At 40.8% G+C, this 27526-nt stretch overlaps 2 protein-coding genes and 1 long non-coding RNA gene across 6 annotated transcripts; 1 reads left to right on the plus strand and 2 right to left on the minus strand.

The window, feature by feature from the left end:
• Positions 1–152: 152 nt before the first annotated feature.
• TM4SF18 (transmembrane 4 L six family member 18) lies at positions 153–8845 on the minus strand. Of its 3 annotated transcripts, none has more exons than XM_027716181.2 (6): positions 6145–8845; positions 3696–3906; positions 1992–2081; positions 1183–1325; positions 906–1086; positions 153–497 (listed from the first exon to the last, which is right to left on the minus strand). In XM_027716181.2, the coding sequence occupies exons 2-6, from the start codon at positions 3870–3872 to the stop codon at positions 483–485; spliced, it is 606 nt and encodes a 201-aa protein (XP_027571982.2). In that variant the 5' UTR covers positions 3873–3906; positions 6145–8845; the 3' UTR covers positions 153–482. The 3 variants fall into 3 exon arrangements, with proteins under 3 accessions (XP_027571982.2, XP_027571987.2, XP_039245900.1); XM_027716186.2 differs by lacking the exon at positions 6145–8845 and adding an exon at positions 4733–6130; XM_039389966.1 differs by lacking the exon at positions 6145–8845 and having other exon boundaries at positions 3696–6130.
• Positions 7865–17849, minus strand: TM4SF1 (transmembrane 4 L six family member 1). 2 transcript variants are annotated; one of them, XM_027716200.2, is made up of 5 exons: positions 17730–17849; positions 10019–10108; positions 9783–9931; positions 8862–9039; positions 7865–7938 (listed from the first exon to the last, which is right to left on the minus strand). In XM_027716200.2, the coding sequence occupies exons 1-5, from the start codon at positions 17808–17810 to the stop codon at positions 7924–7926; spliced, it is 513 nt and encodes a 170-aa protein (XP_027572001.1). In that variant the 5' UTR covers positions 17811–17849; the 3' UTR covers positions 7865–7923. The 2 variants fall into 2 exon arrangements, with proteins under 2 accessions (XP_027572001.1, XP_027572017.1); XM_027716216.2 differs by lacking the exon at positions 17730–17849 and adding an exon at positions 11890–14229.
• Positions 17850–19381: 1532 nt separating this feature from the next.
• LOC120324975 lies at positions 19382–21351 on the plus strand. The gene is made up of 3 exons (XR_005566722.1): positions 19382–19447; positions 19542–19634; positions 20691–21351. It is a non-coding gene; the product is annotated as an uncharacterized LOC120324975 (long non-coding RNA).
• Positions 21352–27526: the final 6175 nt, after the last annotated feature.

The following is a 27526-nucleotide window of genomic DNA, read 5'->3' on the forward strand; positions in this document are numbered from 1 at the left end:
CATGGTCTCTCTGTAACTAAAATTCAGTCATTTAGGAAATCATGGCTTCATGCAGTGCACTAACAACCCCTCCTGATATACTGGGCTTTGAATCAGGCCCTTACGGAACTACAAATGTTCATATGGTCTAAGCAATGAGAGGGGAGTATGAAAGCAGTTCTACAGCAGTTTATTAAAAAAAAGAAATGTGGTTTCAATACAAAAGTAGTTCCATGGTATTCAAACATCCCTACTGTCACAACAAGTTGGAGGTTAAAAAATTGAAGAGTCCCTGCCAGGGACAACAAGACAGGCAAAATAAAGTGTAGATGTCAAACAGTTCAAACAACTTCATCCGAAGCAGAGAGGTTTGAGAGACAAAGATTGAAGAGAAAGGTTTCATTTGTCTTTGTAGCACTCAAGTCTACCACCATGGATGTTGGACAGGCCATCTCTCTTTTTCTGGTGGTGGGGGAGAAGCAGTGACAATTTCCTTCCCATTTTCAGAGAATCCCAGCCTGCAAATAAAAAAGGAAGTGCAAATCTCATCATTGCTGTGAAAGCCACAGCAATGATGGTAAGAATGTAAATGGAATGCTTGAAGAAAGGTGCTCAGCAAAGTACTCTGCTGACATAGGGGTAAAGGACTTGGCATCAGTGCTGAATTTCCAGCCACTTTTTTTTTTTTTCTCAGTCCTAGCCCTAAAGGTCAGAGTGAGCAGCCACCAATTCCTGTATACCACAAAGAATTAGCAGATTAATCAGAAACAAAAAATGTATTATCAATACATAACCTCTGGTAAAAAAAATGCACTAGCACAGAGAATGCATAAACCAAAAGGGTAGGTCCTCAACTAGGAGGAGAAGTTTCTGTAGCTAAACTGACCTGGAGGTGCTGAAGAAATTAACCTCAGATGTTTTGTTACCTGGACAAAAACAGAATAGGTCCCACAGAGCGTTCGCTTCAACTCGGCAGCCACTTTGAGAAAACAGATGATCAGCTGCAGCCCACTGAGAGCTATGAGAATGGAGAGTAAAATGACATTCCACTCCACGATGTTAGCAGGTTCTGTGCATCGAGACCAGGCAGGGTAATCTGTGAGGTACCTGTTAGAGAAACACCAGTGTGAAGTAAGAAAAATGTGTCTGACTATTTTTTTGATGAACAATTCCTTGCAGAAGAGTTACACTGATGTTCCTTACCTCCCAGCAGTGTCTTTGAAAATATAATCCCATCCACTTGATGAATTACAGAAAGGGCCTTGAATCAAACCCAGGGTAAAAATGATGCAACTGTATCCTGAGAAAGCAACTCCAAGCAGGGCTAGTACAATTGAAATAAAACTCTGGAATAAAGAGAGAGAAATATTACTCTGAGGGGCAGTGTCCACAGCAAACAGTCATTCAGTCTGCCTAGCTACTTCCTTGGGGCTGAATTTCACATTTGATTTTCTCAATATTCAAAATTCAAAAAGAAAAATAGCAGGTAAAGAATAGTAAAAGCACACACAAGCAAAATAAAGATTAAGACATTGTTTAAGACAGGTCCATAATAAGTTACAATATTGTTTGGGTGGGCTTTTTTAAACTTGCAGTTTTGTAAAATTTTTCCCAAAATACAACAGGAAACCCAACCATGTATTAAATAGTCTGCATTCCAGATAGCATATATTGAGTCATTAGTGGAAAAAATAACTTCCAAATAAGACAGGCAAAGGCATGAATCTATTTAGTTGGGGCACTTTATTGACATACTCAGGCCTTTTACATTCTTATTTTATTTTACAAGGATTTAGGGGGAGTATGTGTCTAGTTTTCTTTCATCCTGCTTATGCATCAGAAGGAAGAAGCTACACTTTCTGTGACCTTGTAACCCAATTTAGAATCCTTCTCTTTGAAAGGAAGTGAAAACGAACAGTAGAGGGGGCAGAAGGATGTGCTGGAACCATGGGAGCAGGAAGGCACTCAAAACAAAAGCTAAGGAGATGCAGAGATATAAAACATAGACTCACTCTGTAGGTTTTGTTACAGCTCTCACTCTGGCAGCACCGATAGAATACGCTACACTCCAGTGTCATCAGAATTACTGCCAAAAGAAGGATCTGTAAGGGGACATCATAAGGTCAGTGAGATGACTGCAGATACTAAGCCAAAGACTCCTTTACCTATGGAAAGCACGGACTGCATTTCTTGTGCTCTCTTGAGATTTTAAAGCTGATCTGTGGGAGAGCACAATTACTCAAGGCACACATGGAACTGGAGTGGCTTTACTAGGCTGTCACTGTACTTGTGCTTGAAAGACAAGAGCACAGTGTCTCTCACCAGAGTAAAGTGCTAAGAGCTTGGGCGCAGCTACACTAGTGAACCTGAAACAATGAAACCAAGTTCACAAGTAAGAGAATCAATACCAACGAAACGAAGGATGTTTTATTGATACAACCACATCAGTTCAACAGCTTCTTGCTGACACAGGTACACGGATCAGGGTATTGCCTTCCTTACCAACACAGTCACGCTAGAAAAAGTCAGTAGTGCAAGCTGCTAATTAAATTCACCTGGACTTTCATGTGTTTTCTCTGTCAAGTACCTATACTGATTTTCTCAGACTACTGCATTATTTCAGCTTGATCCTAGAATCATTTTGATAAATAGGATCTAGACTCCAGAACCACAAACTGTCACTCAGAGAGGCATTAGTTTGAAAGGGGAAATATGAGAAGGGAATGTTTCTGAATCATAGCATTATCCTCTTGCATGCTGCTGACCTGTCGGTAACACAATGACATATGCATTTTTAATAAATTGGTAATAATCCTAAGGCTAAAAATGCTTCAAAATATCAATATCACTGTTGCAGTTAACTTTTTCCCAAATTTGCAACTGTTTTTCTGTTTCAATCCTCTGTCTGATAGGTTTTTTCCTCTGCTAGAAAAGATAAGATTTTTCTTCTGCTTTATGGAGAATACACAATTTCAAAAGAAGTAACTCTCTCTTCAGCATCTTCATAAAAAAACCTCACTTACGCAGATGAGCCCTTTTTAAGCACTGATTGTGTGTAATGCACTTTGATCACATAACTGCTTTCTATCCCTGAGTATACAGCTCTTTATGAAGATAGGGAACAGCATGAACAGCGGGCAACTCCATGGTAGTTTATTACTGCAGGTGAACATACTACAAATGTAATGGGGAAAATCCTACTATGACAATCACAGCGAGACAATTCTCTGTATTCAACCTGACAACAGTGGCATCTGATGCATTGTGAACTGTCTTCTAAATCCAGTCTTCTAAATACGGGACTACATACAGCTCTTAAAAACATCTGAACCATTACGAGAAGTTTTTGTTTCATTTTGTTTTGGTAACAGAGCTCTAATTCAACCTTCCTAGAGGACTAAATCAACATAGTGTCTACCTTCATAATACAAGCGTAAATTACGCATAAACAAAAAGACAGCAGAAAAAAACGCACCCTGCAAAATCACTCATGTTAAATAGTATACACATTAAATAGTATACACATTAAATAGTTTACCTAGCTTGTCGTTCAGTATATTAACTTTTTTTTTAATCTGATTGAGTTTTTTGCCTACGGTGATTTTGCCAAAGTAATCCATATGTTCTTTAAAAGCACAATTGCACTGCTGAAGAGTAACCCAATATCATTTGCAGTAGAATGCAATTCACTAAAAACCCATAGAATGAGCACTTACCATCACACCTGAGAAACAGATCCCTTCAAAATACCACACGTAGCTGGGGAGCTGGTAACTGGCTGCATGCAGAGCTTTCCCATTCGGGAAGTACAGGAGGATGTTCACAACAATACTCCAAAGTGCAAGAGGTATCAGCAGGCAACTCAAACAGCTTCCACATGTCTCTAAAGCCATCTCTCAAGAACTCTGGAAATTTTGCTCTTCTAAGCTAACAAAAGATTACAAGATTTTAAATATAAAAAGTCTTTTGACCTCCCCAGCCTGTTTCAGTCATTTCATATATCACAGGAACCAGTGACTGGGGTGTGATTCCAGGGACAGAAGTGCTTAATAGTTAGCTGAACAGATGAATATCGCTATGTAAACTCGCTGTCCTGTCTAAGCACGTCTTTAAGTAGCTATTTCCCTTCTAAAAGATCCTCCTTTGTGATCTTCCAAATGAAATATATCTAGGAGTCAGACTCAGGAAGGAAATTCAGAGCTCTCATTTCCTAGTGACTGCTCAAAAATGCCCTCCTCCGCCCCAGAATACAAACTGTAACACAGACAGTTTGTGACAGAGGCACGTTGTTCAGCCTCAGTGCAGCATGGGGAAGGGGGCTGTCAGATGAGAAATATTCAGTCTCTGTGTAGAAGGCCACACTTTGCCTCACACGATAGATTTAGTAACAGAGCCCTAAGGGGAAACTTGTTGCTGACTTGGGACAGTCGCACAGAAACACCAGGCTGAGTCTGGGCCATAGTGCAGAGAGCACAGAAGCCCAAATAACACTGGTTAGAAACTGCCAGGCAGACTTACTGTCACACTTTTAATCAATTACTCTTTCGCACAGCATTACGTGGCTCAACTGTTTTTCAAATCAAATCCTGCTATTTCTCCAATTGTTTCATTCTGTGCTTACAGCTGAGCTTGCACAGCTACAGACCTAACCTACGTACACGTGACTTCTTGTGCAGGACAAAAGGTCTGGCTGTTTTTTTGAAATGCCTGCTGTTTGCAGCTTCCCCATTGTCACATGTCATCATTCCCTTACCCCTGAGCAACTAAACATCTACGCCAGTAACACAGAGCTGGAGTGGTCTGAACACAGCTTGACCCAAGCCCTCAGTCTACACCCCTGTGAGTCATCAGAAAAGTAACTCTAGAATGAGTTTAGGTTTTACTCAATAGGAAAGTTGTAGTCAGACAACAAAAAAATGGGGCTCTATCAAATGCAGGAAGGCTGATTTTAGAAGCAATGATGTCACAATATATTTTCCTTCTGTTTCCTCATGAGCTGTTTCAGGCTCTGCACGCATGAGGCTTCTCACATCATCTCATAAAAGCTCTTTGGATTGCATATTGTAACTAATACCATACTACTGCTTTGAATGAGATCACACAAGGAAATGGGCATGGTGGTACTCACACAATTACACTGTTTTTCTACCCTTCTCTGCTGTGACTCTCCTCTTTTTCTAAGAGGTTTCATTTTGATCTTCCCATATCTCCTGTTTTACTCTCTAATCACTATGGACACTTTTTTTCAGGTCTCCCTCCAATCAGAAGTAGTAGCAAACCTGCCTTTTCAGACTCACAGGCAAAGACAGAACTCCTGTCATCAACGCTGTGCCTTATATAGCAGAGAAAACAGCTGCATTAAAAGTACACACATCAAATCTTCATGACTGATCTTTTATTAAAAACTCAGAGATCATGTAACAGGTTGAAATATTTTTTCCTAAAAGCAGAGGCCAAAATTAATAGTAAGCAGCTTATTTTATAACGAAATTTGCTGCTACTTCTATTATAAGCTCTTCTGATTAGAAGAAACTAACTTGGGAAACAATGCCTGAAGCAGCATTTGTTCTGCAGTACAGCAGTCCAGATCACAACTTAGTTTGTATTCAAACTGAGCTCTGCAAATACCAAATCATAGTGTGGTTATTTTGCTGGCACACAAAATCACTAGAATAGGAAACAACCATTCTATACTAAGAATTAAGCAAATCTGTAAGACAGTTTCTCAAATATCTTACCAAGTGTTGCAAGCACTGCTTTCCTGTTGCTGTCATTATCCATGAGTTGATGCCAAGACTGTTACCGAAAAGTCATGTTTACTCTGGATGAGTGACTTCTCTGCCAGCTGAAATGAATACAACCTAAACCAACTGCTTCTCCACAATATAGTTGATAAACCTCCCAAAACACTGTGTTAGGCACCAGGCAACAAAGGAATCCAACTGTCCTTTTTTTACATAACAACATAAATAATGAGTAGCAGTGTTGTGCATTAGTGCTACATGGATCTGAGCTGAAGTTTTAAATCCTAATCTACCCTAGTCATTCCATCTATTGCAATTTCTAAAATTGTTTCAGTTCTTTAATTAATTGTGTGTACCAGAAAGACAAATAACCATTATGCAAGCATAAAGGCAAAAATCTCTGAGTTGCATGGCATTATACCTGGCTCCACTGGGGATCCTCTTCTCAGCTTCTCTCCTTCCACACCCATTTAAACTTGCAGATATTTTTTCAAACAGTGTTTCTTCACATACAAAGACACTGTATTGCACAGCTGCAAGGAATTTTGTCTGTATACACATGTGCATGCACATATTGTCCTTCCTTCCTCCCATAGCAGAGCAAGACAGGGATAAATACAACAAACAAATGTCATTAAAACTCTCAACTACTTCTATGTATTTAGGTATGAATAAATGCTATTGCAAAAATCATGTCTCCTGAGATTCTAAACACAAACTCTTCCCATCTGTGAGCTCTTTTGCTGCTGTGGATGTGTGTGTACAATTTTGTTTTCGCAGTTAATTTCTTTTTTTCAGATACTCATTTGTACAGGGCAGATTCGACTGTGTGGACAGCCCGAGATACCTCTCAAGTTTCTGGCTACCTTTAAAGACCATCCTCCTAGTTACAAATGGCCTAAGGATGCACTGACACCCATGGGAGTTTTTCTCCCATAAACAGAAATCAACTTGCCTCTTTTCAAAGACAACATTAACAGCTAAATACCAAAAGTGAGAGTCATTTCTCTGAAGTAAATAGCACGCCACATTTTGGTTTTCACTTGAAAATTGCCACTACCAGCTGCATACTGACCTTGCCAGCAATGCTGTTGGCAGCACGTTATTCAGATTTACTTGTGATAAAACATTCACTCTAATATGCTACAAGCTATACGTCAGAGGTTCTTGCACAGTAGCTTACAATGATGCCTCCAGGCTGCTTACTGGTGAAGTCAGGTATTTCAGATTAATCTGTTTCTGCTGACCTGCATTTGGACTGTATTCCCCCAACACTGTGAGGCCTGAGGGTCTACTGAGTGAGGTAAAAAACAAGAGTCAGGCCCACATTTTGTTTTGTGTCCTGTAATGCTCCTGTAATGGAGCAGTCAGAAGGTGATCCCCCTTGGGGGGGAAAGAGAGGACTCATAGCTGGATTCAGCTGCACAGGGACCCCTTTGGGAACTGCCAGCCAGGACTAGGATTCCACATGTGCGGCTGTATCTGTCACAGAGCTGTTGCTGAACCTTTGTTGATTCAGCTAAATGATCCAAACCAAGCAGTGAAGCAGTTCCACTCTGGCAGAGCCTGTTGGAGAGGAAAAGCAGGTTATAACCTGACTGCATTATATCCACATTCTCATGCCACCACTGTCCTTTACTCCAAGACCAGGCAAGCAGTGTTTCAGCATGGGCAGGGAAGGAATCATTGACACCTGATGGGTATTTTTAATATAAATCTTTATTTGTGAAATACAGGGGAAGTTCAGAAAAATCCTGAAAAGGTGAAGTGCATGTATCTACCCAAACCCCAGTATTCATTTATATCCAGGCCAGACTAGATTTGGTTTGTGTTCATTCCAAGATCAGAATGAAAGAGTAACTTTATTGGGAAAGCGAGATAAAGTACAGAGCCGTTGTGTCAGTATAAAGAAAAAAATAAATAAAGCCTCTTTAGTGATGTGTTCAGGCAACTGCCCGTACTAAGATAAAATGAACCAAAGAAATTCAGGATACATTTTGCCTTTAAGTACAGGCAGGTTAGTGACAAACCTGCATATGACTCCAATAACAAAGGCTGGCCCCAAGTCAGTTAAATTGATGGCAACAGCACAGTTTGACAACAATGTGTATTTCAGTATGCATGGAATGTTTAAAAAAAATCCACAGAATACTCATTACATTATACACACACCCACCGACGTCAATGCATTGTCAGGTTTCTAGCAAACATATGTCTGCAGGGGGAACAAAAAGAAAGAAACATATTAACATATTAATGGAAAGAATGCTAATATTGTGTCCCAAATATAAATGAAAAAATTAACCTGACCAAATTTAGACAACCATAGCGTGCCTCTTCCGTACTGCAGTTAGACCATGAAAGACAGGAGGAAGAAGACAGCAATAGCTTTGAAAAAGCCCCAACACTCAACTATATCAATTAAAAATGTGAAACACATTCTTACCTACAATGTGTGATACAAATGATATCTGGTTCATACCTTAAGCCAACACTACCACTGTGATACTGATTTTAGCAATATGCCCAAACTGTTTAACAAGGTTTTAAAGAAATTTGGAGGAAATTCCCTTTCCTCACTCAAAAAAATCCACCTTCAAAAACCCTTCAGACCTGTCTGCAGATTTTATTAGCTGAAAAATTTAATTCCTTCTCTTATCTTACTTTTACTAAGCAAGGCCAGGATGCTGCAGTTTTCATTACATGAAGCATATTATCAGTAGTTTATGAGCTGCTGTGGGCAAAACACAAGGCTAATGCAATATAGTTAGAACAAGTATCACACTATGCAACCATGGTTTAGGCAAAGACCACAACCACCAAGAGATCAGTGTCTCAGTTATATCACCCATATAGTGCTGATGATCACATGTGCCACTGGGCAGACAAAAGCCTTCCAGCTCCTTGCTTCCATGCAGACTAATGTCACTGTGAGAGCTGAAAAATCAGCTGAACGCACGTGGCCAAACACTACATGAAAATGCTAAACACAACAGGGCTATAAAATCTGTTGCACAGGGAACTTGTTGCTTATGAATATCTAAAAAGTAACTGCTGAGTAAGACTCCACAGTAGCATCAGTAATAATACTGTTTCATGTTCATCCGAGAAGCGGGGTTATAACTACAACCGACTTACCTCCTCGTGACTGCACAACCCACACAGTCCTCCAAGAATGCCATTGATTATCTGTACGAAGCACAGAATGAACTCTATTCCTCCCAAGACAAGGAGGATGGAAAAGAGGGTGACATTCCACTGCACGATGTTTTGAGGTTCTTGACATTCAGACCACTTGTTATACTCAAACAAGTACCTGTACACAGCAATTAAAAGTGTATTAACATTGTGTCAGAGCGGATGCTTATCATACACTAGAACCAAATTATGCCTAGTCTGTAACTGCACCAGGGATATTCACTCCAAGTGGGAACAGAAAAATCAGTGTTTATTCCATGCAAAGTTTCACAGAATCACCAAATATGCTGAGTTGGAAGGGACCCACAAGGATCATCGAGTCCAACTCCTGGCCTTGCACAGGACCATCCCTAAGAGTCACACCATGTGCCTGACAGTATCGTCCAAACACTCCTTAAGCTCTGTCAGCCATTGTACCACTTCATGCTAACACAAAGCAACTTCAGAAGTAAGCCTGACAAAGCAGACTCTTACACAAATCATATGACAAATTTCATAACAACCACTATTCATAGGTTGAAAATCCCTCAAAGTCATAAAACTTTATACTTTGTTAGAGATGTTCAGGGACATGAACAGTATATGACATATAGATTTAATTATATATATATAATATATTCATAGAGTATATAGTATATATATTATATACTATATATATAATTATATTTTTTTTCTATTGATTTGGTTTCATATTATAGCAGTGTGGGTAACTGATGCCATTTGTTTAGCTCTTAGTGAGCGAGAAGCATAAATTATGAATGAATCTTGATATATGGTTACTGGTTATTGCTGAAAGGTACTGGAATAAAGCCCATGTGTACATGGGGTAAGATATAACATCCTCAAGGACAGACAACTTACCCTCCAGAGGAATCAGTGAAAGGATAGATCCAGTTTCTCTGTAGGTGGGTAAAACAATATGGTCCTTGAGACAAGCCCAGTGCTGAAATGATTATACAGTATCCAGAGCCAAGGATCCCAACAAAGGCTGCCAGAACCGAGGACAGCATCTGCACAGCAGACAAACATGAACTTTCAGCACAGCCATCATCTTGTGTTTGGGACTAGCCGGGACTGGGGTGTACAGGCTCACTTACCACACAGCTCTTCCCACAGCCCCCATGGCCAAAGCAGCCACAGCAGTCCCCATTGTGCAGCCCAATGAACACTGCAGCTGGAATGAGTACCTGGGTATGGAGCAAACACAGCGTTCGTTCTGGTTGCACAGAGAGGGCAGATAAAACACGGGCTCACACTGCATTCATTTATGTTACTTCTTGATGGTCAGCCTGTACAGGTGATTCAGCTTTACTCCTATTTAACACAGTAGTCGTCTTGCCAGGATACCCCAGGACAGGTGTATTTCTACTGCCACTTTGTTTACACACAGCACTTAAGTGCAGAAAGAGCCTGTTGATGTATTGGTCCATTTAAAGTATTTCAGCTTTGAAAGCTTTTGTTCACATTTAAGGCTGTATCCTGCAAACAAAATGCTTTGCAAAAGAAGGCATTCACTTTCTGCTAAATGAGCCTACAAGATGTCTCATTTATCTAAAAAACAGCTACTGCCAATATACTAGTTACTTAAGAGCAGTCATCACTGCTTGTGTGACAAACCAGTCTGACTGGTGTAGAAAGTCTAGCAATATTTTGCCCAATTCAGGCAAACATCTCATTACAGATATCTACCTTTCTCCAAGTTTTCACAACCAGTTTCCAGTGACAGAAATGCAAAGTAACAGAGCAGAAGCTATCTGTAAGAAACATAAATTATCCATACTCCAGAGCTTTTAGCATAAAATTAAGAAGGAGCAGAGCTGATTAAAAAGAGGATCCTCCCACCAGCACAAACAGCACTTTATTTAATAGAGTCCACTTACAAAGAATCTACACCCAGGAGTACTCTGGAAAATCATACAGAAAGAGTAAAGAGTTACCTGCAAACTGCATAGACTTATTTAACAAGAAACTAAAATAAGAACTATCCAGTTGAACAGACACATACTTGTCAGCCCTTACTCAAACCTACTGCTGAGCCCCAGTGCTGCAGGTCCAGAAGAAGTTGTACAAGTGTGTTGCAGGAGCAGTTCCATTGATTTCACTTGTATTATTCTCTACGTGAAGCCCAGTCTTTGCAAATCTCAGTCTAGGTTCCAATGGGGCTGTTACACACTGTAAACTCCTCTCACTACATAGAGCACAATTGTTTTCAACCTGTGATTTGCAGATGCCTTAAGATCACAGAATCACAGAATGTTAAGGGTTGAAAAGGACTTGTAGCCTCTTTCTGAGGCCTTTTAAAAGCAGATGAAAAAGGAAGCCTGGAGTCAGGGGAGTTAAATATGCTACAGTGTGGTCCACAAAACTGAAAAGGTAGAAAATAATAGCTTCACATTAACAATATCATATAATGAACATACTCGATTCTTCATCCTTTGCTGTTACTCAAATGCAAAGCTTTGACAACTGCTACTCGATTCCTCTGAATAGAATCATAAAATCAACCAGGTTGGAAAAGACCTCTGAAATCATCAAGTCCAACCCTTAAATCATCAAGTCCAATAAGTAGCTAAGGCAGAGAAATAACTGTCAACCTCTCAGATAACAGAAACTAAGGAATTGTAAGTAAATGCTAGTTAGTTAGGGAGATTTAAAAGGACAATGGTTCAATAACAAAAAAAAAAATTAACCCTTTATGCAAACTGTGACCTGCTGAGAGGTTTGGCTTGCATTTGGATTCTGTGACCTAGACCCTATGATTTTTTTAGCTTTAAACTGACATAATCTTGCAGATAAGATAACCAACAGTAATTAATAACACCTCTAGGATAATATAGCTAATTTTTTTTATACAACTACAGAGTTTCCTGCTGATGAGATATGAATTATTTAATGCAATTGGTAAAAGAAGAGCCATACCAAATAGCTCCAAAATAAACTTACAAAAAGCCACCAGGTCATTACTTACCAGAAAGCCTCCACCTAGAATGCCATGAAGGCACTCTACGTATTTGCCAAGGTGATGCTCTGAAGCAAATCTTGTTTCGCCATTGGGAAAATAAAGTAAAATGTTGGCCACGATGCAGAGCAGGGCAAGGATGAGCAACTTATAACCAACACATCTAGCACACCTTCCAAAACACATGTCCTCAGCTTTACAAATTCTCCTTAGGTTGGATCGGACTAGTCAATCTCATACCTGTCCACACCTAAAAGAAGACCAGTGTTTATTCTCACCTCCTTAAATACCAGGGATTACCTTAGCTACCTGGATGACGTTTACAACCCTTCCTAACCACCCTTCCCAATTGCAGAGCGAGGGAGCAGGGACGGCAGAACGCCACCGCCCTTTTTAAATGCAGTAATTGTTGATGAACCAAACGCAATCAAGGAAATATTGAATACTAGGTAATTTCACTCTAATATATGATGCTTGAAATGATCACTGGTGAACATGATTAGACGTGAACAACAGGCTTAAACCACAACACAAGTTCTGTTGAGAACTGAAGAAAAAAGGTTTTGTTTTCTTTGTTAGAAGAAGCTTTGAATTTTAGGTTTATAGACTGATTCAGAACAACATGAAGCCAGGGAAAGACTGAGCTGACATCAACAGTACTGAGTCAGAGTTTTGGGTATAAACAGAATAAGGTCTGCAGCAATGAGGAGTACGCAGAGCAATCTCTCACTGTGCTGTCCTTTTGATGGAACAACGGCAAACCTCACCAGGAGGTTAGAAAACAAATAAAATTAACAGGTAGGCTTCTAAGGAGTGTCCTTATTCTTGCCATTATAAGACAAGCTGAATTTAGATTAATAGCCATTTGGTAAGGAGCTTGGTAATAGCTGAACCACTGGTGAAAAATACTACTTTCAAAAAGCAGGATTATAAAAGACAGTCCTTGCACTGAAATATCATGTATAGAAACACACACACACAAAAGTACCAAGAGAGAAATAGATTGTATCAGGAGTTTCCAGAACTACATGTACCAGTAAGATTAACTCGCATAGTAAAGAGAGATACAAAGTGACCTATAAAAATTAAGATCTAGCCTTTTATCTTTTCCCTCATGCAGATTTTGCTAAAACAGCCCAAAGTTTTCTTCTTCACATATACACAGCTCAACAGAGAGGTGTGAGCTGTCATGCCCACTCTCATCACATGACAAGAGGTAAAATGCACAGGCCCAGACTAGATCCAGGAGGTGCTGCTTCTGCTACTATCATCACAGTACAACATAATTCTCACTGCAAAAACAGAAGTAGACAAACTGAATTTGGGAATGTACAGGATATCAGAGAACTATAGTGAGATTTTTTCAAAAGCACTCATTCAGGTTTGGTTTTGGTTTTTTTTTGGAGGGGTGTTTAACAGCTAAATAACACAGCAAACACAAGCCCAAATCAAATCCATGGTATACTTGCAAGAGGTGTGAGCAACACTTAAGCTGAGAGAGAGTGTACAAAAAGAAAAGGCGGGGGGAAGGGGTGGGGAGAGAGCAGCCTGGTGCAGCTGTGGGCCTGTGATGTTTGTGACGTAACTTCTCCGGGTATTGTAGCTGCTGACCTTGGAGACTTCCTTCATCATGAGAAATATCCTCCAATTGTAGAAACACAGGCTGGCCATTATTGTGCACTTCACCTCTGATGACTAAAACAAGCATAAACATTAACCTGCAAGTTTCCTCTGCAGAAGGAGATGGCTGCTCAACTGAAAAGTCCTTTTATTGTGTTACACCAAAAAAACCCAAACCACTCCTCCACAAAACACCCCACCCAATACCCTTCCTCCCGCCTCAACAACCACAGCATACAGACGGCCACAGGGACATAGGTTCAAAAACTGTTCTATTTAGAACCTACTTAATGGTTTTCTAAACACTTGATTGAAATAAAATTTTGCGTAATCAAGAACTTCCTATATTTAAAATCAATTCTATATTTAAAATAAAGCATATGAGGCATTGCAGGCTGCAGTTAGAACCAACACCCCTCCAACAATATAATAGTAGTTCATATAGATTACAAAAATCTTGAGGTTTTTTTACTTTGTGGGTCTGTTTGCTTCATAAATCCTAATTTTACTGCTTGGCAAGTTGAGCAGCAGTGGATTTTTGGAATGCATCGTGGGCATATTGAGTTTTAAACTATGAAATGTACTCACAGACAAGCAGTAGGCAAACACAGGCTTCTGAACCTGAGAAAGAGCAGGGCCCAAGCGGCAGCCTGTGACATGCTCCAGCACCATCTGAGTTTACACTAGTGTAAACAAAACCAGAATTGGGTTTGGAGTCTTTTATACAAGAACCACAGAGTTTGCACTTGGAGAGGTGAGATAATTGTGTACGCTCTCACATTTGCTTCCCCACGGCCCATGGGGAACTCCACTGTTTCTCTCTCACAGGACAATTTCTGTAGCTCTGATGCCTACCACAGACAAAGAACACGTATTAAAATCCAGTACCCAGTGTTATTAAATCCAATAGAAGTCTAGACTAAATCCTAAGTTTAGATCCTAGGTCCAGCCCTCAGCTCTGGCTTAGAAGTACCTATAACAGTGTGGTACAGGAAGGACAAGATCATCAAAGGGGCAGTGAAGCAATTTTGATAGCACACTAAGGTCCAGCAGGTAGGACCACTGCCAAAGATTTCCCTATCCTCCCCTGGCAGGACAAGACGGTTCATAAACAATTACAGCAACTGGCTTGTGTCCCCAGGTCATCAACTCAGCAGGTTAAAGTCTGTCAGCAGAACAGTGCTGCATAGGGCAGGACACTAAACCTCCATGCATAGAAGTGGCTAAAATTAGATGCCTTGTCCAATTATTGAGGTATCTAATACCAAGGCTATTTTCACATGGAAGGATCCAGCAGCCCCTCTATAAAACAACTCCCCCACCTCAACAGTCCTTGTTGCTTTGGCTCTTCTGTTGCAGCAGGAAGACAGAAGTCTACTTCTTTCACAAAGTGGAGATGTTAGAAAGAAACTAGTGTTTCCTGATGCCAAAAAGCAGAAGATCTCAAAAACAGTAGAAGAGCTCTCTACATTTAAGCTCTGAAAAGCTGAATATTCTCCAGCTTTCTGTATCAGCTCCTCAATCAGCCCAACAGAAATAACAGAAATTACTTTCTCCAGCTCAACAGTGGAAACACTTGCTATATTTTTGGACAAGTCCTAAGTTTACCTATTGTAAAGAGGAGCAGTTTATCAAAAAGCCCCTACCCAAACCCCACAAGACCACAGAATTTTATCAAGAAAAAGAAAACTGGGAAGTATCATATTTCTCCTACAAAAGTAAATTACAACCACATCTAGCACCTCCACCCTGAACCAGACTCCCAAAGGGATTTCATCATAATCAACAGAAGAAAGTGAGCTGCAACAGCAAAGTGCCACACAAAAAAAGCTGATACCTGAACTCCATTAATATATTTTAGTGCCAACAGTAATCCTGGAAACACCTACATCCCTCCACTAAAGAGGAAATCAAGCAGGGCGGGAGGAAGGCTATCTGCAAAATAAGTATCCAGTTGGACAGACTGCCCCAGCCCCATGACACCAGACAGCATGCTGTCAGCAACAGGGTCAGGCAAACCAAGCTCAGTTTCCCCGGCTGGACACTGGGCTACTACATTTGAACCTGCTGTACATTGATGCTGTAAGACTCCTGTGAGCTGAGGATGCCACAGAACCCTCTTTCCTCAGCCCTCTGCCACGTTGTCAGAACAGTCTGGCTGCTGTTCCCTTCATGGAAATTAGATTTCTATAGCTCAGCTATGCCAAGTCCCCAGCACTAAGTTTGTTAATCCTCCCCAACTCAATGATTTGTTGTTGGCTTTTTTCTTTTACTATTTTAGCACCAGAACAGGTTCTCATTCCTTATAACTAGATAAAGGATAAAACATCTGCATCAATGTTTTCCAAGCAAATATAAGCAAGCTCCTGACTTAAAGATGCCAGAAAAATGGATTAAAAAACATAACATGCAACAATGTTCCCAATAGTTTCTTCTAACATACCAAATGGTCAGTCCTACTGCTTTATGCTGCCTTATAGACACCCCTGGGCACAGTTTGCTAAAAGACAGCAGTCAAGAGACACTGCTGAAACAGACACATGACATGTCTTCCAACTGCCTTGAAAACAATGCAGAGAGAAACAAATAAGAAGCCTTGAAGCAAATACAATTTTTTTAAATTATAAAACCTGATCAGATGTGAATCAAGGGGACCTCACTAACACCACTGCCATTTGGACACACTATGCTACAGTTTCTACAAGAAAGGCTCAATATTAAACTTTTCTTGCAGAACTTCTGGTCCCACCCACCATCAGTAAAAGGTTAATGGAGGGAAACGCTTCTTGTGAAAGCACTGGCAGGGTGTGGTAACTGTCAGGCATCTGCAGATGAGACACAGTCATAACACCAAGGGCTGCACTGATGCATTTGGAAAGACTGGGCAACATAACGTGTATTGACAGAGGTTATGAATTCTCACTTGTATTCCCTTGTAAGCCATTCTCATCTGTTCTTTTACTGTTTAGTAGGTGGCTGCTCACAGAGGTCAATACTAGCTCAGACAACTGCTGGGAAAGTACCGGGAATGTGCAGTCACCTGTTGGCTAATTTAAGGACAGGCTCATGGCCAGCTATGCAGGCAGAGCTTTGGTGACCTTAGAACAGCCCTGACTCCCTTTGACCCGTCCATTTCTCCATGTCCAAGTGATGCATCGCCCGTGTTTTCCAGCCATCATCCACAACAACACTATGCTGTAGCTGTGACTGTCCTCTCCACCTCCCAAATGCACGTTGGTTGCCAAACTCAACCTGGACGGTCATGAGAGGAAAGTGCTCCCCATGAAGTCCTTGGTGCCTGTGGTCTCCTGGCCACAGACAGAAGAAAGTTTCTAGATTACTTTTATTAATTACCTCACAGCTCCTCAGATGAACTAATGAGCTACTTAATGAGTACGAGCAACCACCTGTTGCCACGAGCACATGAGAGCAATTGTTCCTTACACAGCTGTAACATGCGTGAGCTTGCTTGCTACCTCTGCCACCACTTTGAGAGAGAAAACTGATCTGAGCCATAGAAGTCAGCTTGGAGTGACTGCCCACACTTCTATGCAACAACACACATTGACACATACAGAGAAGAATTAATTATTAATAACAATGCTGACCTAAGAGGAGTCAGCAATGATGCAACAAAAGTAGTTTTGACATTTAACCAACCAGTTTGGAGACTCAAAAGCTTACAATCAGGGCAGAGCTGGAACTAAACGAGTGTATAGAAATTCCTCCCTCTAAAGAAGAACCCATAAACCTTACTTAAAAACAACTATTACTACCATAGACTTGCAATGCCATGATCAAATAAACCACTTCAAAAACTGTTTTCTGGTGACATACAAAAACCATGCTGTAGCCTGCATTCATTAATTCTTACAACAGCGTTATGATGCTAAAAGTAGGACATAGGACAATCAAATGCTATTTCTATTTCTGCTACAGCCTGTGGGCAAAACCTTGGCCATGCAAAATAGCCAACAAAAGTTTGTTTCCCTTGTACTGTACTATTTACACACAGGTTTGCATTTTCTGTTTCTAGTCTATCCCTAAAAGTGTGACATTCTTGCAAAAATTAAACAAGTGTGAGGCTTTACCATCACTGCATCACCATAAGCATCCTCTGCTCTACAGTGTGTGTTTGCTATAATGGCTGTATGGATTTGAAAATTGGCATTAGCTCAGCATACGATCTCTGCATAGCCCAGCATGATGAACAGAGTCTTCAGACTCACCATGTGCCACTGATGTCTCCCACTCCCTGCAGCAACCTGCACAAACCAGGCATCCAGTAAAAGACAGCCAACTGAGAACATGGAACAAAAAATACCACGATTATGTCTTGGCTTTTGTGGTACTCAAGTCAGACATTAAGCACCTTTCTGTTTCTCATATAGTGATCCTGTGGGTAGTGAGGCTACAATCTAGCAAAAAAAAGATCACCCCTATCATACCACATATTTTAGATCTGTAGGCTTAAAAAAAAAGGGAAGAAAACAGAAACCCAAGAAATTCATTCCCCGTTTTGTTTCTTTAGCATATGCTTCATGCATTGCTCACACAGTCTTGCCTCTGGAATTAGCCATTAGTAAGTTCATATCAAATTTTTTAAATGATTCTTGCTGAACAGTCCCACAACTGCTGCTTGGCTGAGAACAGTCTATGTATTGATTCCATAGCAGAAGGATGCAGAATTGAATGTGTAGACTGAACGTGTCTTTCACCTTTGCATGACTGATACTGCAGCATGCTGCCTGTCCTTGCCTATTTTTCAGTATTGGTAGTAGTTGAATCACTATGAGAAAAGCAAATCAGACATGACCACAAGACTTTTGAAAGATCATTTCCTAAACTTCAGTCCCACCCTTCCATGAACCTTTGCTATCATCATTTCAGTTAGGACTCTGAAGTCCACTTAACAACATATACACAATGCACTGAATTTTTTCTACCGGCTAGCCCTTAAAATGGCTGTCAATCACAAAGCCAACTATTTCTGTCATGCTCCTCCAAGTGGTCCATCAAGACCTCAAAAATGCTATACAAAGGTAACATACATATTTAATAGGACAGAATTATTAAAAACTCAAAACATCATTAAAAATTATTCAAAAAATAACACCCCCCCCAACAATTAAAAACTGTGGTTAAATAATAAATCAGACCACCAAAGATGCCTTTTCACTTGAGCAACGTTTAACAGAGAAAAGCAGAAGAAAATACCATTTAATACTGATTATGAGTTAATTAATTCTTAGTCTTTTTTTAAGGTAACATACTGGAACAACACAACTGAGACTATTGTGTGTAAATCTGCAAAACATCTGTTTGCCGTACGGTGCCTGTACTAGACACGGTGCTTTAGTGCGGCTGCTCCTTTCACAAGGTCCTTCAAACTCAAAGATGTGGTGCCATTCTAATGAACTGCAATTGGCTTGGAAGGTGGGGAAAGACTAAGTTCCTGAATTAGGAGTTTTCCTTTGTACTATAATTACAGCTAAAAGCAGTCGTGTCACTCGTGCACCAAAACACGGAAGTTAACGCTGCAGAACTACAGACGTGTTCATTCCAGAGCAGCGTTCCCTCACACAGCCGTCTCCTCTGGGGTCGGGTCCTGCCCGCGGGACTTTCTGCCAGTGCTCAGAAGACGAAGAGTCCCAAGAATTCCACCAGCTCCCTCTAGTGATAATTAGGCTGCGACTAAACAGGTTCTGCTGTGCTCGCTCGTGCGTCGCTGCCTCCTATGACCTCTGGCTCTCAAATCTTCCACAGCAGCTCCCGAAATACCATTTCCAGGTGACAGGCACCTGCCTACGGCAGAAGACGACAACGCTCAGTAACAGCCCCTGGTGGCACGGCAGCAAAGGCACAAGGCACTCTGCAGCAACAGCAACTGAACTAAGGCATCGTGCCCTCCAAGTCAAATCTGAAGGCTTTGGCAGAGCCGGATTTGGTTCGTGTACTGGTTCCAAAAGAGAGCTCTTCCAATAAGAGACTTATAAATGGTAAGGTAAAAAGGGAAGTAAACCAGCTTTCTTTTTTAACAGATCTTCACAGCAGACAAGTCGTCCCGCTCTTGACTCACCATAAGCACAAAGTCAGAGGAAACAAAAGAAAAATACTGGAAGTTTCCACTAAAGGTGAGGACAAAAAAACCAACAACCTGACAAACCAAAACACCACAGCCCTTCCCTAGTGTCTGTGCTGAGTCACAGGGTAGTTTCCTCCCAAAAGGCAGGCACTGTCTGAGGAAACTGCAGCCACGTCAACAGTGGCACTTGCCTGTCAGGCCAAACACCTTGGGGTTTTCTGTGTTAACTCTCCATTAACTCCCAGGATTTCCATCAATTACACTCTGCCCTAAAATGGAGACATAGGCCTTACTAAAGGAGCACTACTTAGGGGCATACAAAGGGCTCAGGGAAAATTAAGATGTGGAACCATTACAATTACAAAGCCATTACAGCATTTTTCATAAGCAGACTTTGTAAGTGGGTTGCTGATTAATCCAGCCTATGATTAACCTGCAATGAATATAAAAAGATTATCACAACAGAAATGAGTTTCCACCCAATTTTCATTACAATTTATTATTATTAATTACTAAACTGTTCTTAACTCATGAGTTTTCTCACTCTTACCTTACGACTGTCTCCTCCATCCCATCAAGGGGGAAGTGAGCAAGTGGCTGCGTGGGGCTGAGCTGTCAGCTGGGGTTAAACCATGACAAGCTTCTAAACAGTATGTTGCTAAGTAACATACACAACAAGATTCTATTAAAGTTTATCATTAGTAACTTGGTCTTGATAATTCTGGGATTCTGAATGAATAAATGTTGCCAAGGCAGAATTTGGATTTTGTTTTTAATTAGTTAAGATTATAAAACAGTAATCCAAGAAACATAAGACATTTCTACTTTTCTGTCAAAATAAAGTGAAGATCTAGAGCTTACAAGCTCATTTTGTGAAGAACTCAAAGGTCTTCCTTAACATGGTAAATTATGTTTCCAAAGAGCAAAAAGAAAAGTAATCACCATTGGTTACAGACAAGAGTTCTATACGTAGGGATTACAGGGTACACAGATGTCAGGGCTATGTAACCTTGCACTGCTAATGGAGTCACTTTATCTTAGTGATAAGGGTGTCACAGTAGGTTAGAAGTCATGGGAGACACTTCTGTCTTTCTTTGCCCTAAAGAAAAAAGGCTCGACTATGACCAGACATCCCAAGAATACTTCACCAACGCTGCATTTGCATAGTTGTGCACGGACACAAGGCTGACCTGCTGAGGCTGGTGAAGATGTGCAACACCCTCACCTCCTGGACCAGGTCAACACACGTCTGTCAGCCTACCCTGTCCTGGAATCTCACATGTGCTCTGCAGAACGAGAAAACAGGCAGAAGAGGCTGGAACTCCACTGCTGTTCTCCTGTTGCACAAAGAAGGCTTTGTGTGAAACAAAAATGATTTCCTTTAGTGAGGTAGAGCTTAACAAGAACAGAAAATATGTATTTTTTAAAATCTGAAAATTAACTATCTTGTCCTGTAGGAGTAGTACAGCTTGGACTCTCTGATCCTCTTCTTTAAGAGTCTTCACGCATACTAGAACATGTTTATTGAAAATACTTCCTCGCTTGCAGTGTAAGTCCTCAGCCATCTGGAACCAGTCCTGTTCCAAAGCCCATGCACTTGCACTTGAGTAGAGAGCAGGCACTACCTTGAGGATCCACCACAGTAAATGATCTCAGTTCTAATGGGAAGACATTTTCAGAACCAGATTTCCTACTGCTCTGAAATGCAGAAAATAAAGCTTAGCACCCATAAAAATTCTTTCTCAATTAAAAATAAACCACTATATACCTACAAGATATAACTCACTCCATCTTTTGAACTGTCCTATTGGAACCAGAGGGTATATTCATATAGGCAAGTGACAAAAATAGGATCCTAATCCATACTCAGTTTAGTAAAGCAAAAGGCTGTATTAGGCTAGACGCCTCACACTAGTACAAAACAGGAGGAAATTTAAGGAGCGTAACTCTAAATTTGTAGTATAAACCATGAGGAAGTGGCCTCAAATTGTGCCAAGGAGGTTTAGATGAGATATTAGGAAAAATTTCTTCATCAGAAGGTTTGTCAAGCCCTGGCACAGGCTGCCTGCGGCAGTGGTGGGGTCACCATCCATGAAGGGATTTAAAAGCAGTGTGGATCTGGCACTTGGAGACATGGGTTAGTCATGGCCTTGGCAGTGCTGGGGAAATGGTTGGACTCGATGGTCTGCGGGCTTTTCCAACCTAAATGATTCCATGATTCTGTGATAATCTGATACAACTGAGACACACCAAGCTTTAGATGGACACTTTGAAATTATAGATGTTAGCCTATGAAAGACAAAGTACTGGATGGAGCCAAAGTCCTCTTACAGTCATGTAATGCCTATATCCATAAGACATTTCAACTTTATAACTAGTAATTGGTTAAGTTCAAACACAATTCTGCCAATAAATTAAAGTAAACACATCTATCTAAAGTACACAAAACCAGACTAACACAGCCTGGTACTTACACACATGGGAATTTCTACCTCTGCACTGTGCTTATGGATTTTCTTATGTTCCTTCAGTAAGGCTGTCACTGTACAAAACATTAAGATGACTTTTAGCTCCAAGATCTTATTAAGCATGGACCTTACTGTATTGAAACCTGACTGCAAACCCCATCAGCCTCCAATATTTCATTCCTGCCCTTCAAACACACTAATGAAACAAAACCATTAAATAGACAGACCAGTGCTGACAGCCAGCTGGTTGGGAAGCAGAGCCACATGGAGGGGATTTGGAGAGCTTCAACTGTAGGGTCCACCTTCCACACTTTGCTCCACACACACTGGTACAGTTCCTGTGATGCTGAGCCCTCAGCTTGGGGCAGAAATTCTGGGCCTGAACATCTGCCCCAGAAAGCAGAGGAGCTCTTGGCAGAGTTGCAGTCATCTTTGGTTGAAGGCAGGTCCACTCCTCTCCCCTCTGCCCCAGGGAGAGACGGCAGGTGGGATGCTCTTGGTACTGCAGGTGCTGCCCTGACAGAGATCAGTTCTGAGCAAAGCAGCTGCCAAGAGGCACCTACAGACACAGAGGTGTGATAACTCCAGGCTGTGCCAGAGCATCCCTATGCTTCTCTGATCATGCTGACTGAGAGCTGAGGTTTAAGCCATATTTTTCTCATTTTCTACTGGTCTCTGACTATCCGAGCAAAATTTTTAGTGTTACTGTAAGGCAAGAGGAAAATATCATGTAGCCATCATGCAGTCATTTTTTAATTGAATACTTTCAAGCCTTTTGCTTAAAATTAGGTTAAGACATTGGTGCACCTCTTCCATTTCTATACCTTTCAGTTGATTTAAAATATGCAGACTAGTTGTTTCTAATAGGTCTTTACTGCTTTACTACTTTATCAATTGTTATATGCTTTTTCCAACTATTTTTTTTTTTAAGTAGCACATGGATATACTTGGACTAATATTATAAAACCCCTAGAGCTAGTGTTATAGAAACAAACAATCTTTGAGCCAAATTATTTTACAGAGACTTAAAATCTCCAGTGACAGAATTCCTCCTGATACTACAGAGCATGCAAGGGAAGAGAAAATACTTTTAAAAGTTAATCAGCTGAGAACACTCCTTAGCATCTGATCTGGGCAGGCTGGTTTCCTAGGTGCCCAACCTTTGTCAGGTCAGCACAGACTGAGATTGTATCAGTGCAGCTGAGTTCCACAGCTCAGCCAGCACATGCAGAGTCAGCTTTCCATATCTGAAAGCAGCAGCAGCAAAGGTACAATTGCATTACATTTACCACACTTTTTAATGTGTCCTGTGTTACTGCATAGTAAAGAGCACTGTGTATCCACACATTATCACATAAGTATTAATTTCATCATTTTGTTCACAGCATTGCGCAGTGGTTAGCAATGAGAAATTCTGAAATGGTATAAAGCTGTTTATAAAAATCAGTTAAATCATACGGTAGATTTTCTTTGAAGTTTATACTGTAGTTTGCAAAACATAATATTTTCAACATGAAAATGAAAACGGCTTCATACTAAGAACCTCTCTCCAATTAAATCACACTTTGATTAGTAGTAGAAAACTATTCATTGTACAGTTTACTTGAAGCCTTGCCTTTGACAAGGCATCAAGGAAGACTTCTCCTGAACTGCAAATGGCTGGAAATTTTTATGGATTCATTTTTCTGTGTCTGAGTCAGACTTTCAGAGTTGGTCAGACTTGAAAAACAAACACATGCTTCTGAAACCTCTTACTAGATATAAAAGCCATACCTTTAACATTAGAACTCTCCAAAATGTTTAGGATCAAAGCTGTGATTCTTTCTCCACTTGCAGGCATCTCACAAACATTCACACATTACAGGGAGGTAAAAAAGCTTTTTCTCCCTCCTTTAAACAACAAAAAGCATTATTAAAAATTTGTATTAAAACCATCAAAGAGTGAAGATATTTCTTCATAACACAAACTCCCAACAGTCTTTCCCCGGGTCTCTAACTCAGCTTTTTAGAATAAGATATAAGCATTATAAATTAGCACAGTGTTTTCCAGCAGGAAGCCCATCTGCTGCCCAATCCAATGTAAGAAAGTGCTAATAGTGTCATTATTGCTACATAGGGGGAAGTCTTGCTCCTTCACACAGAAAAGATTACAACTGCAGATAAGTTACAGAAGGGCATTTTTCATAACGCAGTTGAAGGTTACTTAACATGTAACAGTCAAAATGGCTTGTGAGAAACATGTAAAAAGTATGAAAAGCCTGGTTTTTGCCTTCAGCACAGGATCTATAAGCTACCTGTCAAAGAAAAAAGCCTGGAGTGCCAGTCTTGCTTGCTCGTAAGAGGACATCAGTAGAAGCAAGGGACCCTGTAAATCCTGCCAAATATACTTGTATCTGAACCTCTGTTTTGTGGGACAACTGCTACCCTAGTCCTGAGCGCCAGACACAGCTCCTTGGGCCCCTGCTACTGTTCTGCTGCAGCCAGGGGCCTCTCAAAACCTTTTGCTATTCAAGGTTGCACATAAGAAGGCAGCATGATGAGCATGACCTGTCCACTGATAAGGGGTTTGACACGGAATAAGAAATTTGGTTTAATGTGTTGTCAGGTCAACGAAGGCCTGCGACTTTCCTCATGTTGGGGAGGCATTTTAATAATCTGTTGTTAAGAACTGGGCATGTCAACTCTTTCCACATCTGTGTCCCAAAAGCAGTGATGATTGCTCCACTTTTGAAACGTGCCTCTGTACATTGATTTGCCACAATCTCCAAAACTCTCCTCTTTCCTTTGACAGGATCAAGGCATGGCCCACTCCTCCTCCTGGCCAACATCGTACTCAAGAAGCCAGCTAAATCCATCCCACTAGAATTCTCAGAGGAATTCCCTCTCCCTGCCTCGAGGTAGCCACCAGCTCTAGCACAGGCATCCCAGCAGCTGCTGGAAGTCAGTGCCAGTTCCAAGGTGCCTTTGCAGGTCTCACCACAGACCATGTCAGATCAAGCACTTCCCATTCGTCTTCCAGCATACATCATCCTGACACCAAGCTAACCGAAATTATCTTGCTAAGTCTACAAGAATTTAGTGAAGCTCTGTGTTTGCTCCCAGAGCTGCTATGTATCTGGATGTTTTGGTTCTAGTATTGCTCAGCACAGGAATTTTCCTGCTTTGAAAATAGTAAATTCAGTTGCCCAACAGGTAGCCCATTACACCCAAGAGTTGTTCAACTTGGACACAACTCCCATGGATGTAATGAAAAAGTTTCCTTGAGTAAAGGCTTTCCTTGAGTACAGTTTTCCTTGAGTAAAGGCTTTCCTTGAGTACAGGCACGGGTGTGCATGTAGCCAAGTATTTCAAAAAAGTCTGTGTAAGCCATGCTGTGGACTTCTGCTTCTTTCTAAAAATATTTCTTAGTAAGCAATGGGTGTGCCACTCAATGAATGACTAATAACTTTTTCCTGCGAGCCCTGGAACAGACGGAATGCTTGTCCTTGTGTTACAGGATACAGTGTCTAAGAGGCAGGTGTGCAGAGTATGCTGACCTGCCTGCTAAGACAATTCAAGCAATAGCCTCTAATAAAATCCTTCCCTTTTCCTATACTTCTTGCAGCCCTACTATCATTATACAGCTTCGCTATAAAACAGAACTATTCAAGATTTCAGAAGTATGAGGAATATTAGAAAGTTTAACTAGGCAAAACTCAAATATCCAATCAGCAAGAAATTAAAAATGCAATTTTGCTTTTCCAAGCATAATACTTACAAGGCATACCTATATAGAATCATAGAATCAGCCGGGTTGGAAAGGACTTCTGAGATCATCAAGTCCAACCCTTGATCCACTACCGCCCTAGTTACCAGTGCCACATCCAGTCTCATATCCATAGATATGATCATATCTACACCTTTGAACTACAAGTATTCCAACTGAAAAATAAATTGGGATCAAACTCTGTGTGTATCATATGCCCTAGAATATTATGTAGAACTAAAAGTATTACTGTATTTTTTGTGAGTTTTTTCTCATTATTGTTACTACATTGTAACGACTGTTTTGCATGTAGCAGAAATGCATATTGTCAGGGATGATTGGAACAGCCAAAAAAACCAGAGATCACTTCTTTAAAAGTCTTAACACTCTCATATTTGTTACTTTTTAAAGACTAGCAGAACTGGTGAAAACACCTGTCTCCACTTCATTATGGATATCACCAAAATGCACCACCACTAAGGAAGCATCGTTTCTGTGGTCTGCCAGCAGTATTAAGATGATCTCTTGTTTTGAAGTGGGAAATAACCACTGAGTACGGACCACCAACACTGGAAGCAAATTTCTCATCATTTGAATCTAAAAAGCTCAGCCCAGTGCATTCCTGCACTGCTTCCAGCACAACACATCTGAATAAGCACATGGATCCCTCAGTGATTTCTCTGGGCTCCACAAGGGAGAAGTCAGAGCAGACACGCAATGTCATCTGACAAGTCAAAGTTTCAGACAGAAAGTAACCACCTGAGCTTGTCCTGAAAAGCATCAGGCGAGAAGTGCAGTGTTTTCAGAGGGAAAACAGAATGCTCCTGTGTGAGCAGCACAGCACAGGGGCTGCACAGAAACAGTGAAGGAATGCCGAGCTAGACTAAGTACCGAGCAGTTCGTAACACCGCTAACTGCAGGGGAAGATCTCTGCACGAGGGCTACATGTGTTTCTTGAAAAAACATACAACCACTGCAATTGCTGTTCATGGTGAAAGTTGCAGCTCACACATCAAACTCAACTAATTATCAACTACTGTATTGCGACTTTCAGCACCTTGAATTTTAGATCCCTTACTCTGTTGCCTAAATAGAAATTAGAAATAGAAAAAAACATGTGCCTCACTGACTTCCATTTGAAGACAGAAAAAAACCTAAGAAAAGCATGCCATTGAAAAGCAGGAGTTTTGACAAAGTCAAAGTGTAGATCTGTTGTGTCTGGGAGCAACTGGTTCTACCTGCAAGCAACCTCTCTACCTGTGGCTCTGAAACAGCTATCCAGCCAGAACTTCTGCTCTTGAATGCTGGAGAAATGGCAATTTTATCTCATGTACCTGCACATATAAAAGGGCTTATCACATTTCCAACTCATAGGATGAGCTCTCAAAATCACGGCTGGGCTTTGCAAACAAAGATTTGGGAAGGGCTCTACCCACGTTTGTTGAAAGCACGTTGGTCTATCTCGTATAGGATGAGCTCTATACTCTAATTAAAGAGACTAGGTCAGTCAAAAAAGAATACAAAGATGAAGTTGGTAATAAAGACTTCACTGTATTAAGAGGACACTTCATGTAGCAAGTCAGGTAGCTTTGAGTTAGTATTGATAAGTATATTGCAAGAGTACCCAATACTTTTACTCAAAAAGGCAAGGGTGTGACAACAGCTGAAGCCCTTGGACAAGGTCATACAGTAATGACCATCAGAGGAGCCAAGGAGAATCCTGTCAGG

This window comes from Pipra filicauda, unplaced genomic scaffold (genome assembly GCF_003945595.2).
Source record: "Pipra filicauda isolate LSUMZ 115617 unplaced genomic scaffold, ASM394559v2 scaffold78_size3787270_pilon, whole genome shotgun sequence".
Classification (NCBI taxonomy): domain Eukaryota; kingdom Metazoa; phylum Chordata; class Aves; order Passeriformes; family Pipridae; genus Pipra; species Pipra filicauda.

Coding starts and splice junctions, on each gene's coding strand:
- TM4SF1 (XM_027716216.2), bottom strand. CDS start 12,066: ATGTGTTTTGGAAGGTGTGCTAGATGTGTTGGTTATAAGTTGCTCATC. Junction 9,932..10,018: donor GCTGTGGGAAGAGCTGTGTG/GTAAGTGAGCCT, acceptor TCTGCTGTGCAG/ATGCTGTCCTCGGTTCTGGC. Junction 9,040..9,782: donor TTCACTGATTCCTCTGGAGG/GTAAGTTGTCTG, acceptor TGCTGTGTACAG/GTACTTGTTTGAGTATAACA.
- TM4SF18 (XM_027716181.2), bottom strand. CDS start 3,872: ATGGCTTTAGAGACATGTGGAAGCTGTTTGAGTTGCCTGCTGATACCT. Junction 1,326..1,991: donor GCTGTAACAAAACCTACAGA/GTGAGTCTATGT, acceptor TCTTTATTCCAG/AGTTTTATTTCAATTGTACT. Junction 1,087..1,182: donor TTCAAAGACACTGCTGGGAG/GTAAGGAACATC, acceptor TTTCTCTAACAG/GTACCTCACAGATTACCCTG.